This window comes from Lontra canadensis, unplaced genomic scaffold (genome assembly GCF_010015895.1).
Source record: "Lontra canadensis isolate GAN:19392208 unplaced genomic scaffold, GSC_riverotter_1.0 scaffold30, whole genome shotgun sequence".
Classification (NCBI taxonomy): Eukaryota; Metazoa; Chordata; class Mammalia; order Carnivora; family Mustelidae; genus Lontra; species Lontra canadensis.
In genome coordinates, this window is record NW_022631024.1 from 14,507,524 (window position 1) to 14,523,382 (window position 15,859).

The 15,859-nt window shown below is 42.1% G+C and overlaps 1 protein-coding gene across 1 annotated transcript in view; it reads left to right on the plus strand.

The window, feature by feature from the left end:
• The window catches only part of NUP188 (nucleoporin 188), a 49,124-nt gene that overhangs the window by 16,091 nt on the left and 17,174 nt on the right, over positions 1-15,859 (plus strand). The window contains 11 exon segments of the mRNA XM_032866038.1: positions 6,018-6,229; positions 7,584-7,698; positions 8,338-8,538; positions 9,455-9,544; positions 12,115-12,180; positions 13,118-13,237; positions 13,749-13,875; positions 14,701-14,853; positions 15,037-15,163; positions 15,375-15,462; positions 15,559-15,635. Of these exon segments, the coding sequence (XP_032721929.1) occupies positions 6,018-6,229; positions 7,584-7,698; positions 8,338-8,538; positions 9,455-9,544; positions 12,115-12,180; positions 13,118-13,237; positions 13,749-13,875; positions 14,701-14,853; positions 15,037-15,163; positions 15,375-15,462; positions 15,559-15,635 (1,376 nt within the window).

Genomic DNA, 15,859 nt, shown 5'->3' on the forward strand with positions numbered 1-15,859 from the left:
AGAGAGAGCACAAGCAGGAAGGAGAGGCAGAGGGAAAGGGAGAAGCAGGCACCCTCACCGAGCAGGGAGCCTGGCGCGGGGCTCAGTCCCATGACCTGAGCCAAAGGCAGATGCTTAACCAACTGAGCCACCCAGGCACCCCTATTATCACAATCTATTAAATATGTGACATCAGCCTGATTATTTAACCCTAAATCGTAAAGGAGCCTGTATTTATAGATTAGAATGTGCCCCCCCTTTTTTTTTTTAAATAATATGTGTTTGTTAAAACAATTCAGCCAAGGGTGCCTGAGTAGCTCAGTAGGTTAAGCATCTGCCTTTGGCTTAGGTCATGATCTCAATGTCCTGGGATCAAGCCCCAAGTTGGGCTCCCTGCTCAGTGGGGAACCCTGCTTCTCCCTTTTCCTCTGCTGTTACCCTTGCTTGTGCTCACTTCTCTCTCAGATAAATAAATAAAATCTTAAAAAGAAACAAAAAAAACCCTGAATTGTCAGCCAAAACATGGACAGTAACTATTGAAAATATTTAGTAGAAGAAAAGGGCCCATTTATAAATAGCAATAAAAGCATAAATTTCTCAGGGATAAGCTTACAACTATCCAAAATCTGAATGAAGAGAACTTTAAAATGCCATAAAGAGAATAGACATTTATTTATTTATTTAGAGAAAACGTAAATGAGTTGGGGGCAGGGAGGAGCAGAGGGAGAGGGAGCAAGAAAATCTTAAGCAGGCTCCATGCTCAGCATGAAGCCCAACATGGGGCACATCTCACCACCCTGAGATCTTGACCTGAGCTGAAATCAAGAGTTGGAAGCTTAACCAACTGAGCCACCTAGATGTCCCGATGCTATAATGGGTATAAAAGAAGTCATAACCGAATGGAAAGACACAGCACGTTCTTGAATATAAAGACAGCACCATAAAAGTGTCAGTACTTCTTATGTTAACCTATGAATTTAGTGCAATACCAAAAAAAATACTAACAAGTGTTTGTTTTGCCTTTTATTTCGGAACGGACAAGCTGATTCTCAAATTCACATGAAAAATAAGAAACAATAGCCAGGAAATTTTTGAAAAAGGAAAATTAGTCTTATTAGATAATTAATACTACAATAATTTAAAGCATGGCATTGGCATGTAAGTAAATAGACTTATAAATAGAGCATAATAGAAGGTCTAGTTATAGACCCCAGACTGAGTTATATATGATAAAGGTGGTATTTCAGTCAGTGGGAAGTACTGTATTTTTCAATGAATGGTGATGAACTACTGTATAAATAACCATGGGGAGAGAAATTGAACTCTTACCTCTATCTCCTACCTTCTATTAGAAGAAAATCAGATAGAGCAATGATTTAAATTTTAAAAATTTAACTGTAGGGGCACCTGGCTAGCTCAGTCAATAGAGCAAGTGACCCTTGATCTCAGGGTCTTGAGTTCAAGCCCCATGTTGGGTGTAGATTTTACTTAGAAAAAAAAAAAATTTTTTTTGTTTAAAGATTTTATTTATTTGACAGAGATCACAAGTAGGCAGAGAGGCAGGCAAAGAGAGAGGAGGAAGCAGGCTCCCCGCTGAGCAGAGAGCCCGATGCGGGGCTCGATCCCAGGCCCTGGGATCATGACCTGAGCCAAAGCCAGAGGCTTTAACCCACTGAGCCACCCAGTGCCCCTAGAAAAAAAATTTTTAACCACACCAGTATTAGAAGAAAACATGGGAAGTGGTTTTGTTTTGTTTTGCTTTGTTTGGAGTGGAGAGGATTTTTTAAAGTAAAATTCAAGAGCCATGAAAGAAAAGTAATTTTAAACCCAGCAACAACAAATCAAACACTTTTGCAAGGAAAAAAAAATAGTGCAGTAAACGAAGTAAGACAAAGTCATATTATAAAGGGTTCTTAAAATAGAACTCCTATAAATCACTAAGACCCAGTGGAAAAACAAGCAAAAGCAATGAACATACTCACATCCAACACTCTTGTCTGAGGGATGGGATAATGGGTACTCAAATTTTGCTGTATAAATAACTTTTTTTAGTGGAAAATAAGGCAGTATTTAAAAATTGAAAAGCAGGGGCGCCTGGGTGGCTCAGTGGGTTAAGCCGCTGCCTTCAGCTCAGGTCATGATCTCAGGGTCCTGGGATCGAGTCCCGCATCGGGCTCTCTGCTCAGCAGGGAGCCTGTTTCTCTCTCTCTCTCTCTCTCTCTCTCTCTGCCTGCCTCTCTGTCTACTTGTGATCTCTCTGTCAAATAAATAAATAAAATCTTTAAAAATAAATAAATAAATAAAATAAAAATAAAATACAAATTGAAAAGCACAGGGGCACCTGGGTGGCTCAGTGGGTTAAAGCCTCTGCCTTCCTCTCAGGTCATGATCCCAGTGTCCTGGGATCAAGCCCCACATCAGGCTCTCTGCTCAGCAGTGAACCTTCTTCCCTTCCTCTCTCTGCCTACTTGTGATCTCTGTCAGATAAATAAATAAAATCTTTAAAAAAAAAAAATTGAAAAGCACATAAACTGGAACTGCAAGGTTCCAGTGTAAGAGTTTATCCTGTCGGTGCTCCTGGGTGACTCAGTCATTAACCGTCTGCCTTCAGCTCGGGTCATGATCCCAGGGTCCTGGGATTGAGCCCTACATCGGGCTCTCTGCTCGGCGGGAAGCCTGCTTCTCCCTCTCCCACTCCCCCTGCTTGTGTTCCCTCTCTCGCTGTGTCTCTCTCTCTGTCAAATAAATAAACAGAACCTTTAAAAAAAAAAAAAAAAAAGAGTTTATCCTATAAATACATTCACACTTGTGTGAAAGAACTTGTGTAGATAACAGGTCTGTAGTGTTCCCATTTCCAGCTTTATTCTGGTCCAATTTCCATCCAGTAAAGCTCACTGATTTCAAACATACAGCTTTGACAGTTGTAGGTAGTTATATGCACAATCAGTACATAGAACATTTCTATCTCCCCTAGAAAGTTTGTAGTCAATCTGTGATCTTTGGCCCCAGACGACCATTAATTTGCTTTCTGTCACTATAGGTTGTTTTTTTTTTTTTAACTATGACTTTTAAATTCTGGTAAAATAATATGTAATTAAAATTTATTATTTTAACCATTTATTTAATTTTATTATTTTTAAAGATTTTACCTATTTATTTGGGAGAGAGAGAGGGAATAGGGGTAGAGCAAGAGGAAGAAAGAGGGTCAAGCAGACTCTGCTGTGCATGAAGTCTGATGCAGGGCTTGATTCCACGACCCTGAGATCATGACCTGAGCTGGAAATCAAGAGCTGGACAATCATCCTGCAGACCCACCCAGGTGCCCGTCTAGTAGGTTTTTTCTAACAGGATTTTCTAATACACATGATCATGTTGTCTGTAAATAAGGGCACTTTAACTTACTTTCAAGTCTGTATGCCTTTTATTTCTTTTTCTTGCCTTATTAACTGATCAGGACCTCTGGTACAATGATGAATAGAAGTGGTAGGAGAGCCAACATTCTTGCCTTGTTCGTAATCTTAGATAAAAAGCATTCAGATCTTTACCCCTGAATGTGTTATTAGTTGTAAATTATTTTTGTAGTGTTCTTTATCAAAATGAGGAAATTACCTCCTAAGTTTGCTGAGGGATTTAGCTTTTATTAGGAATCCTGTCCATTTTGTTTTGGATCTTTTGAAATAACATTATGACTTTTTTACTTTGTTGTGAATTACATTGAGTCTTTGGATGTCAGATGGATCTTGAAATCCTGGCATAAACTCCACTTAATTATGATATATTTTGCTTTTTATATATCGTGAGATTTGAGTTGCTAAGATTTTGTTAAGGAATTTTATGCCTATGTTCATAAGGGATATTAGTCTGTAGTTTTCTTGTGGTGTCTTTTTCTGGTTTTGGTATTAGTGTAATGTTAGCCTCATGAAATAAGTTGGGAAATTTTCCTTCCTCCGTTTTCTGAAAGAATTTGTGTAGTGCTGTCTCTCTGCCTCTCACAAATAAACAAATTTTAAAAGCTCCTGAAAAAGAACATGTATTCAAAAGTAGTTTGGTGTGCTGGTGAGACATACCAGGCAGATTGAGATTGTTTAGATCTGTGGTTTTGCCAATTTTTTTGTATATTTGTTCTGTCAGGTGTACATTGTATTTATTTAAGTTTCTGGAGTGCGGTTGACACATTTCGGGTGTACAGCACAGGGATTTACCATCTGTCACCAGGCGGGGTTAGTGTAGTGCCATTGACTGTGCTTTCTATTCTGTGGCTTTTATTCTCATGACTTACTCATTCCACAGCTGGAAGTCTCCCACTCCCCCTCACCCATTTGGCCTGTCCGCCTCCTTTCCTTCTGGCAACCACCAGTTTGTTCTCTGTATTTATAGACCTGGTTCTGGTTTTTGTTTCTTCATTCGTGTTGTTTTTTAGATTCCAGTATCAGTAACATCATACGGTATTTGTCTTTTTCAGTCTAACTTACTTCATTTAGCATAAGATCTAGGTCTATCCATGTTGTCACAGATGGCACGATCTCATGCTTTCCACGGCGGCATAGTATTCCATGCTGCCTGTCCTTGCGTCTGCGTGTGTGCCTTACTCATCTATCAGTGGACACTTAGATTGCTTCCATCGCTTGGCTATTGTAAATAATGTTTTAGTAAACATAGGGGTGCATGTATCTTTTTTTTTTTTTTAAGATTTTATTTCTTTGAAAGAGTGAATGGGAGAGAGAACACAAGCAGCAGGAGGGACAGAGGCAGAGGGGGAGGGAGAAGCAGACTCCGTGCTAAGCAGGGAGCCCAATGTGGAGCCTGAGCCGACAGCAGACGCTTAACCGACGGAGCCACCTAGGCCCCCTGCACATATCTTTTTGAATTAGTGTTTTCATTTCCTTTGGGTAAATACCCAGTAGTTAAATTATTGGATCATATGGCATTTCTGTTTTTTAATTTTTGCTTTTTAGAGAGAGAAAGAGATCATGAGCAGGGTTCGGAGGGGCAGAGAGCAGAGGGAGAGAGAGGGTCCCAAGCAGGCTCCATGCTCATCGCAGAGCCTGATGCAGGGCGCGATCTCAAATCGTGTGATCATGGCCTGAACTCAAACCAAGAGTCGGATGCCTGACTGCCTGAACCACTAGGGCGCCCTCTGGTCTTTAAATGTTTGAGGAGCCTCCGTACTGTTTCCCACAGCGGCTACACCAGTTTAGGTTCCCGCCAGCAGTGCACGAGGGCTCATTTTTCTCCACATCCTCACCATCACTTGTGTGTACATCCAAGGAAGCTGATTAAGTTATGGAAAATATATAAATAAAAATAGGGCATTTCATTAAAAGTAATGAGGGGACTGATAATGAAAAATAAGGGTGGCTCAGTCAGTGAAGTGTCTGCTTTCAGCTTAAGTCGTGATCCCGGGGTCCTGGGATCGAGCCCCACATCTGGCTCCCCGCTCTGCGGGGAGGCTGCTTCTCCCTCTCCCTCTGCCCCTGCTTGTATTTCTTCTCTCACTACCTCTCTCTCTGTCCAATAAATAAATAAAATCTTTTTTAAAAAGAGAAAAATAAGGAAATTCTTTTTTTTTTTAATGAGAAAAATAAGGAAATTCTTAATGTACTGTTAGAGGAAATGATTTATAAGATACGCTGTTAGTTGAGAGAAGTATGGAATAGTTTGTATAGTATATTTGATGTAGAGATGGCTGGATGGGTAGGTGGGTAGGTAGACGGAGCTTAGAATGAGGGAAGGAATACCGAGTGTATATGGCAAAAGACTGGAAGGGGAAACAAGAACCTCTACAGTGGTTGCCTCTGGGGACAGGTTAGGATGACTGGGCAGTGGGAATTGTACAGAGGGAGACTTATTTTTGGTATCTCTCCCAAACCCTTTTGCTTTAAGCATTTAACAAAGATTCCTTAATATATGGCAAAGAGGGAGACTTTTTTTACTCTCTCCTTTTACATATATTCTCTAATAAAAAATAACTTAAAAATTTTAAATAGGCTTTTAAATCTGATTTTATTTCTCCCATTTTTTCTCCATTGGTTGTGCAGACCGAGCGCCAGGTGTCTCGCTGGTTTGTTCAGTGCCTTCGGGAACAGTCCATGCTGCTAGAAATTATTTTCCTTTATTATGCCTACTTTGAGATGGCACCTAGTGACCTGCTGGCATTAACCAAGATGTTTAAAGAACAAGGATTTGGTAGTAGGCAGACCAACAGGCACCTGGTGGATGAGACCATGGATCCTTTCGTAGATCGGATTGGGTAAGTCTGAATGAATTGAGGCTACAAAACTTGTACAAGGTGTAGAATGTTGGTATTAATAGATCCTGTTAATGGGTGAGAGGATGGTCTAGATGTACTTTTCACTTGTTTCTAGGGAAACAGATTGATGTACTACCATGTTCCAGGTCTTACAGGGAGTAAAGACTGGGATTAGAGGGCCATGTTTTCTCAAAATAAGTATTGCATTCTAGTATTTGACTATCTTCATCTAAGAGGTTCATCCATTCAACAAAAAATTTGGTGAGCATCTATGGTAAGCCATTGCAAATGCTAAGACGGTGATAGGGCAAGTGTGTCCCCTGCCCTTTTTGAGGTCATCATCTGTGGACTTTGAATTTTATGGCAGTGGGTAGATCCACTTTTTTTTCCCATATATACAAAAATACATTGTTTGTGTTTTTTTGTTTTTTGATGTAAATAGTGTACTTTTTTACAACTTAACTTTTCACGTAACTAGATGTCCTGGAACTCTTTTTACCTCAGGATGTTCTTTAGCTGCTGCATTAGTACATGGGTTGGATGTTTATTTAACATTTTCACTAATGGTAGGCAGTTAGCTTGTTTGGATATTTCAAACAGTGCTATAAGAACATTCTTTACAAGCCTTTCTGTACATCTGGGTGAGTATGACTGTGAAGGAGCTGGAAGTGGCTTTTTTGGGTTGAATGGTGTGTGTGTTTGTGTTCTAAAATATTGCCAAGTTGTCCTCCACAGAGGCTGTACCAACGTATACATCACTGATTGTAGGAGGAGAGAACCAGTTTCCCTACAATCTTGCAAACCCATGTTATCTATCATCCCCTCAGTTTTTTTCCCTTTTGCTGCCCTGATTTGCCTTTCCCTGGTTATCTGATGGTGAGCATTTTCTTACCTGCTCTTGGCATATCCTCTGGGGTGAACTGCCTGTTCTCATCTGGGTCTGAGGAGGAGATTCAGCTGCATTTAACAAAAAGGATGATGTGACAGTGGTTCAAATAGATGGGTCCACGTTTTGAGGGCTGTTTTCTCTGTGAACAAAGATACACACTTGAGTGGTGAGATGGTTTATCTGGGTCATGTCTCATTGGTGGCCATAGAAACTTTCCACACTGGATCTACGCTCTGGCCTGCGCAAGCCCCTGTCAACCACAGTCAGGCAGTTTAAATGTGGCCAGATGAATTGAGGTGTGTTGGAAGTATAAAATACATACATACTAAGAAGACTTAGTATGAAAAAAAATGCAGAAAAAACCATTAGTAATTTTTTGATATTGAAGTGTCTTCCATTTCATCTTATTCTCCAGCAAGGTTCAGAGTTGCTCATGTGACACCATGATACCATTTTTCTTCCCAGCTACTTCAGTGCCCTTATCCTGGTGGAAGGCATGGATATTGAATCCTTGCATAAGTGTGCTTTAGATGACAGAAGAGAACTGCACCAGTTTGCCCAGGACGGGCTTATTTGTCAGGTAAACTTGGAATGGCTTCCTTTCTCTTTTTAAACAATTTATAGTTAGGAGTATGTGTTTCACCACTCAACCATACTGCCACGTAAAATTTTTCTTGCGGTGGAATTTAGGACTCTACAGTGTTAAGTTAATTGGAAGAAATCTCAGATTTCAGTTTTCTGCATATTGGTCGTAGTTGAGTCTGTGAGAATGAATAGAGTCACTCAGAGAGTTGGCACCAGGACAGGAAAGGCCCAAGGACCGACTGCTGGGGATTGTCTTTGTTTATGGACCTTGTGCAAGAAGAGCAAAGGGGAAACACATTCAGATGGCATGGTGGTTAGAGAGAAAGTGGGGAAAGAGCAGAGAAAGTTCAAGAAGGATTGGGAAATTTTCCAAAGGAAATTCCATTGGAACATGTCTTTTATAATGTTACACTAAGACTATTTAAAATTAGAAGAAAAAAGTTGTGGGGAAAGGGAAGAGTAATGGAGGGGTTTATTAGTGAGGTGTGGTGGAGGTTGGGGAAGAGTAGACTATCAGAGTGGGACAAGGGGCTACTCTGGGCAAATGGAGGACATTTGTTTTCACCCTTTCTTTTCAGTGACACAGGTTTTGTTTTTTAGTTTGGTTGGTTTTTTATTTTTTGTTTTTAATCAGGATATGGACCGTTTGATGTTGACCTTCGGGGACATTCCACATCATGCCCCAGTGCTTTTGGCCTGGGCTCTCCTCCGTCACACCCTGCATCCAGAAGAGACAAGCAGTGTTGTCCGGAAGATAGGTGGCACAGCCATCCAGCTGAACGTATTTCAGTACCTGACCCGACTGCTCCGCTCACTGGCCAGCGGGGGCAATGACGTGAGGCTCAGGCTGTTGGTGTTGGAGCATGAGCATGCCAGAGATTAGGGCAGAAGCCCGTGAATCAATCATGAGAGCAGTCATAAGAATTGTAATAGTGACATGGATGATGATGACAGTTGTTTCTAACTTCGTAGCTCATTTAGTATGAGTAGACACTGTTATCAGCGCTTTCTGCGCATTCTCGTTTAGAGCACTCCGTCCTTACAGCGCTTCTTTGCGCTAGGAATTTTTATCCTATTTTACATCTTGGGAGATTGAGACTTAGGGAGATGTAATTTGCCCTCAAATTACTGGTGGAATAATACTGCCAGGCAGTGGGAGGTGCATTATGAACCCTTGGCCAGTACAGGCTACTATGCCGCCACAGTAATCTGGAGGACAGCTTTGACCACCCTGACTGGAGAAATCTTTTTTGGGAGCTTACTCATTCAGCCATAGCGGGATGAATTAGCCATTCTCTTGAGTCTCGTGTTGGGATTTAATTTCAGAGGCACTGTTGACTGAGTTTGTTTTGACATGCGAGCAGGAAACCTCCGCCAGCAGGCCTGCCGGCTGCCACTGGGTCATTTATCGTGGTGACCATGCAGGCAGCTGCGTCGTTTGTGTCAGCACATAGAGACTCTTTATCCTTTCTCTGGACTGGTTCTGCTTTTCTTCCCCATGAAAACTAGTCATTTTGCAAATGGTTCCCTTTTGATTTTATTCTTGGGGGTGTGGTGATATTTATGGTTCCTGCTTTCTCAAGGGAGAAATCCCTTGTCTTCCTGATCTTGGGACTAAATTAGGAAAATTACAAAGCCTTGGATTCCCTTCCCATTTGTTTACAGAGACTGTATTAATGTGTAGGATTATGCTAAATCTGGGGGCAGAGTTTTGTTCTTCAGATTAGTTACTGACTCCTTTGCCCATACAGTGTACCACCAGCACCGCAGGCATGTGTGTCTACGGACTCCTTTCTTTCGTTCTGACCTCGCTGGAGCTGCACACACTGGGCAATCAGCAGGTCAGTATCTGGCTTTTGTGAGACTGTCTACACTGCCTGACTTTGCAGTCATATCCCTAAGATAACCCTTTGGACCTGTTACCACACACACCCACATACCCCAGGTATTAATTTGTTTATTGCTGTTTCTTATCATTTATTGTATTATACAAAATACATATTAATGACAAAAAATCAGAAAGTGCTGATAAAAAGAAAAAAGTGTAATTGCACCACACAGGGCAAGCTCTGTTAATACTTGTTGTGTTCCCTTCCAAACATTTTCTGCATATATATATATATATATATTAACAATATAAAGATTCTTCTCTAAAACAGAATCACAATGTATATACTGTTTTGTAATCTCATTTTGGGATAGAGCACTGTCCCAAACATCAGTGGGTGTAATAAATATCGTTCTGCAATATTTTAAAAACATGAAACATTTCAAACTTATATCAAAGAAGACAAAATTATGTAACAAGCTCTTAAACGGTCCTATCACCAGCTTCCAAATTATCAACTGACGGCAGATGTTGGTGCTCTTTCCGTCCTGTGACTGTTGTGACTATTTTGAAGTAAACCCCTGACGTCATTTAGTGTCATCTGTGAATAGTCGATGAACCAGAATAGGAGCTAATAAAACTTTACAACCATTAGCACATCTAAACAAACACTATCTTCAAATAACAAGTCAGGATTTAAATTTCTAATTATCTTATAAATGTTGTAAGTTTGTTATAAGTTTGTTTTGATCAGGATCTAAATAGATAGGGTCCATACATTATTGGTCGATAACTCTGTCGAGTTTTGATCTGCACCCATGCTTTGCACTGCGGTGGACATAAGCCGTATCATTGTCTAGATCCATTAGTTCCTTGGGAGTCACAGAATGGCGCTATTCTGTTTCCTCTTTTGTTTGTTGGTTCGAACGTTGCTATAGAAGTTTGTTTCATGGTATATACAAATATTAGATTATGTTGTACACCTCCCATCGATGTCAGTTATACTTAAAAAAAATCTTGCTCTCATTAGCTATTAGCTATCTGATACTCTGGTATAGAATACTATACATGCTTGTTTTCCTATATTTATTAGTTTTCCCTACTGTCCTGCAGAGGTGGTTAACACTCTAGTAAGGTCTTTAAATTTTTACATGTCATAGTGAACTCCTGAGTATAAATAAACATGTTAGCTCTGGGGGTTTTTTGTTTTGTTTTGTTTTGTTTTAAGATTTTATTTATTTATTTGACACACACAGATCACAAGTAGGCAGAGAGAGAGAGGGAAGCAGGCTCCCTTCTGAGCAGAGAGCCCGATGTGGGGCTCGATCCCAGGACCCCGGGATCATGACCTGAGCCGAAGGCAGAGGCTTAACCCACTGAGCCACCCAGGCGCCCTGTTAGCTGTGTTTTAATCCACTGCAGTTACTATTCTTATGTTCAGACCCCCCACCTTTGGCCAGTAAGAACTTTTTGATGAGCTTCTGAATGTGTCTGAAACAAAACTTCCGTACTTTGATAGCTCCGTTGTTTCTGGTATGACCCACCGTCATGGGGTTATCTTACAGGATTCTGGCCCCAGACCTGGGATATGCTGTTTCTCCAAGGAACCCTGGTTCTTTGCAGTAGAAAGTGCTGTTTGAGGAGTTCTTTATAACTAAGTCATTATATTCATTTTTAATGACTTGTTTTGGAAATTGAAGAAATTGGTGAAGTTGCTAAAAATGAAAATTTCTTGGGGCGCCTGGGTGGCTCAGTGGGTTAAGCCTCTGCCTTCGGCTCAGGTCATGATCTCAGGGTCCTGGGATTGAGTCCCGCATCGGGCTCTCTGCTCCGCAGGGAACCTGTGTCCTCCTCTTTCTCTCTCTGCTTGCCTCTCTGTCCACTTGTGATCTCTCTCTGTCAAATAAATAAAATCTTTAAAAAAAAAAAAAAGAAAGAAAATTTCTTACCATTATTAAAGAAATTGGTGTTAACCGGAAAACTCAATTTCCAAAGCTCGAGGGGCACAGAGTAAGCTTTGCATCCTTTGCCAAATTTCTGGTGGTAATATTTGGACCTTATCATATATCTGGAGGGTCAGTATTAACATATCTGGGCTGCTAGAGTCCTCGTACTTGGGTTGTTTAAAAAAAAAAAACCATTCCCAGCGTATGCCAAGCACCGTACTAGGTGCTGAGGATTAAAAAACTTAAAAAGGTATTATTCTTGTCCTCTAGGAGAGGATTAGCCAAGTTTAGCCAAGCCTAGTAATACCTCACATTTACATGGGATCTTAAAATTTATAGTCCACCTCTCCATATATTACCTCATTTAGTCCTTACAACAGTACTATGAAGCGATAACATTATCACCATTTTATAGGTAAAGATTTTGAAGTTCAGCGAGGTTAACTTGCCAAACTGCGTATAACAGATACAACGTACACCCTAGACAGGGTATAATCTTACTTTGAAAACCTAGGGTTCTTTCTGATATAGTATGTGAAAGTATTGTTGGTATTTTTATTTGAATAGAATGCAGTTTAAAAAAAAATAGTGGTTCAAAGAGGGAAAATAAGCTATTTTCTTCCCCCTCCCCCAACAGGATGTAATTGACACAGCATGTGAAGTCCTGGCAGACCCTTCTCTTCCAGAACTATTCTGGGGAACAGTAAGTGTGTCAGAGGGAATTATGCTAAGATATTCTTGTAGTGAAAGAATTTATCAAGCACTTACTTTGTGATAGGTCTGATATTAAGCATTTATGTCTTTTCACATTAATCTTTACAAAAGTGTATGAAGTAAATAGAATTATTATCATCACCATTTTGCATATGAGGAAAGGTGATGCTCAGAGATGTGAAGTGACTTGCCCAACGTCACACAGCTAGACAAACAGGATCAGGAAGCAGTTTCAGCTGCCTGAATCCGTAGCCTGTATTATTAACTAGCACATTCGCTAACCGAACCACCAAGTCTTTATTCACATTGACGGTCTGAGGCATCGGTGTTACTGTGACTCTTGGACATGGTACTGCGAGATTGTGACTCTGAGTAGTCAGTATTGTAACTGGTTAGATAGGAATTTGGCTTTGGAGAGAACAGTTTCTCACCAGTCCTCAGGGTTAGCCTTGACAGCAGCCTGACGCCCCAGGGCCATGCTGATCTATTCTCCTTTGTGCTGTGGCCTGTATGTCTTAGCTTCTTCCTGAGTTGCTGTCCAGCCTCACGCTGTTCCTGGGAGAAGGTGGCATGAAACAATGTATAGATTGAGGATCTGTTGCTTTTGTGTGGTAGCCAAATGCTGGTATGTGTTTGGTGCTTTTCACCTTATTGGAAACACGGCATGTGGAGGTGAATGCTGTTGTCTTCCTATGGGGAGGATGGCCAGAAGAGGTCACCGGAGGCAGTGATGTTCTCTTGTCAGGTCATGACTAAATCTGCTGTTGATAGCCATTTTCAGTGGAAATATGGAAGTCTTAAATTGTTAGAAAGGAGTGATGTCTGAAGGAAATGATTGGTTTTAGGCTTCCTTATGATTGCTGGGCAATTCAGAGATCTGTAATTCATGGATTATGTGGTCAGTGACTTCTCTCTTTCTACGATAGGAGCCAACCTCCGGGCTTGGGATCATTCTGGACAGTGTCTGTGGGATGTTCCCCCATCTGCTCTCCCCACTCCTGCAATTGCTACGAGCCCTCGTATCAGGGAAGTCCACTGCCAAAAAGGTAGGCGGTTCGGTTAGATGCCTGAATTCAGAGTGTGGGAGGTATTTTTGTGGGTGCCACTGCCACAGCAAGAATTAGTCTGAAGTTGAATGAACACTGCCAGAGGTAGTGTCTCAAGTCTATAAAATTTAAAGTACCTATTGTAGATGCTGTGGGAGAGGACAAAATATAAAGTTCCTTACTATCTCATTGGCAGAGACTATCTGTAAACACAAAAAGGGAGTAACTAGTAAAGCCACACAGTCAGTGTCATTTGAGTAGTGAAAGACCCACCATTCAGGAGAGTCCGCTGTGTGCGAGCGAGGGCTCCTTGAGCTCAGCCTTAGAGGATGGTGAGGGCTGGCAAGGAGTGCCAGCCTTAGAGGATGGTGAGGGCTGGCAAGGAGGTTGGTTCAAGAGTTAGGGAGTCCCCACATGCACGGTCTGGCTAAAGAACAGAGAAGTGGACATGGGAACCCTTGCATGTCCCCCAGGTAAACGTGTAGGTGTGTTTTTTTCTGCATGTTGGCAGGTGTATAGTTTCTTGGATAAGATGTCTTTCTACAATGAACTTTATAAGCACAAGCCCCATGATGTGATCTCCCACGAAGATGGAACTCTCTGGCGGAGGCAAACGTCCAAACTCCTTTATCCTCTTGGTAAGATGGAGAGACCTTGGCTCAGTAGCTCTTTTCCTTGGCCTCTGTTGAGGCTTCCATCTTTGCTGCTTCAACTTTTTCATGCAAACCGCCTTTGAAGCAGTTCTTCTCTCGCTGTGCTTGTTGATAACTGAGGGCATTTCTCCCTTTTTTACGTCACCGGATTGTTTTATTTCAAAAATAATGCATGTTCGTCGTAACGAGAGACATGGCACCAATCTGTACCTCACTGAGTTCGCCTCTTGGGACTTAGCTGTTGGGTAGTCGGTGCTGAGAGTTGGTGTGTCCTGTTACATACTGTGTATGCTCTTCTAGACTCATTCTGCAAGCTGCTTTCCTTATATACAGATCTCACCCATTCTTTTTAGTAACTACAGAACTATTCTGGATATCCCAGAGTCTTGTATCTTTTTCACTCTAAAGGACATGTAGGCCATGTCAGGTTTCTGCCACTACAAACAGTGCTGCCTCGGGTACGTGTCCCTCATACACTGGTGCTTTTATTTTTAGTACATAGCGTCCCCACAGTGGGGTTGTTGGGTAAAAGGGCGTATATAAAAACAACTTTAAATAACTGTCCACCAACAGGTGAAATTGATAAACAAAATGTGGTACATATATACTGTGGGATATTATTCGGCCTTGAGAAGAAAGGGAATTCTGATATATGCTATAACTTGGGTGAAACTGGTCCATCAGTGTTAGCTACTAGGAAGAGAGTGTGTACATCTCTGTGTGACTAAATAACTGGTGTCTGGAGTAGGAGGCACTTTTTCTTATCGTATCCCCAGATAGCCGACTCATTTCCTTTCCTCTCTCCCACAGGGGGCCAGACCAACCTTCGCATACCTCAGGGCACCGTGGGCCAAGTAGTGCTGGACGACAGGGCTTACCTGGTTCGCTGGGAGTACTCCTACAGCAGCTGGACCCTCTTTACGTGTGAGATCGAAATGCTGCTGCACGTCGTTTCCACTGCAGGTCAGGTCCGCTGAGGGAGACATGACTTTGGGAACGGAAAATGGCTGTGCTTAGATTCGGAGGACAGAGGCTCTCAAGATAAAATTGAAACCCATCCGGACTGTGGGATAAGTGTAGTGTTTTTCTGGGTCTCCGAGACTATTCCGGCTTCTTGAAGGAATTGTTTGCTTTCTTTCCCCACAGATGTAATCCAGCACTGCCAGCGGGTCAGACCCATCATTGATCTGGTGCACAAGGTCATCAGCACGGATCTGTCCATAGCAGACTGTCTCTTGCCCATCACGTCCCGCATCTACATGCTGCTGCAGCGGTAAGCCTCTGTCTGGTCGCACACCCACTGGGTTAACGTCCATACTCAGTCCTCTGTGGGAAGCCCTGGTGTGATACTGTCCCCATCTGAGGGCCTTCCTGTGTTTCTATCCTTGCTGAGAGGAGGGACTTGGGCAGAGAGAAATGGAAAATGTTTGTGGAGGAACAAGTTGTGTTATTCACTTTACCGAGTAGAGCGCACTGTTCTCCAGGCTAACGACAGTGATCTCCCCGCCAGTGGATGTCATTGCTTCTTGCGTCAATTGCTTGACTGTTCTGGCTGCCCGGAACCCAGCAAAGGTGAGAGATGCCAAGTCTTCCTAAGAGCCAAAAAAGGGTGCACTTGGTGGCTACCTGAAGACACGTGGACATTGGGCTCTTCTTTTCCCTTGTCAGGTGTGGACTGATCTTCGTCACACAGGCTTTTTACCATTCGTGGCCCACCAGGTCTCCAGCATGAGTCAGATGATTAGGTGAGCTCGGTCTTCCTCGGTTGGGCAGGGCGTACTCCCTGGGAGCGCCATACATGTTTCAGGTCCAGGCTGGCTTCATTCCTTTTCAGGAAACTTCCCTGGAAGTTTCTGGATATATTTCTCATCCAGCGGCAAGCCCCCTAGGTGTGTGGGAGTTAACTCTCCCACCTGAAGAATCCCGAAGTGACTAGATCCGGAGACTTGGCTTCGCTTTCCTAGGCCGT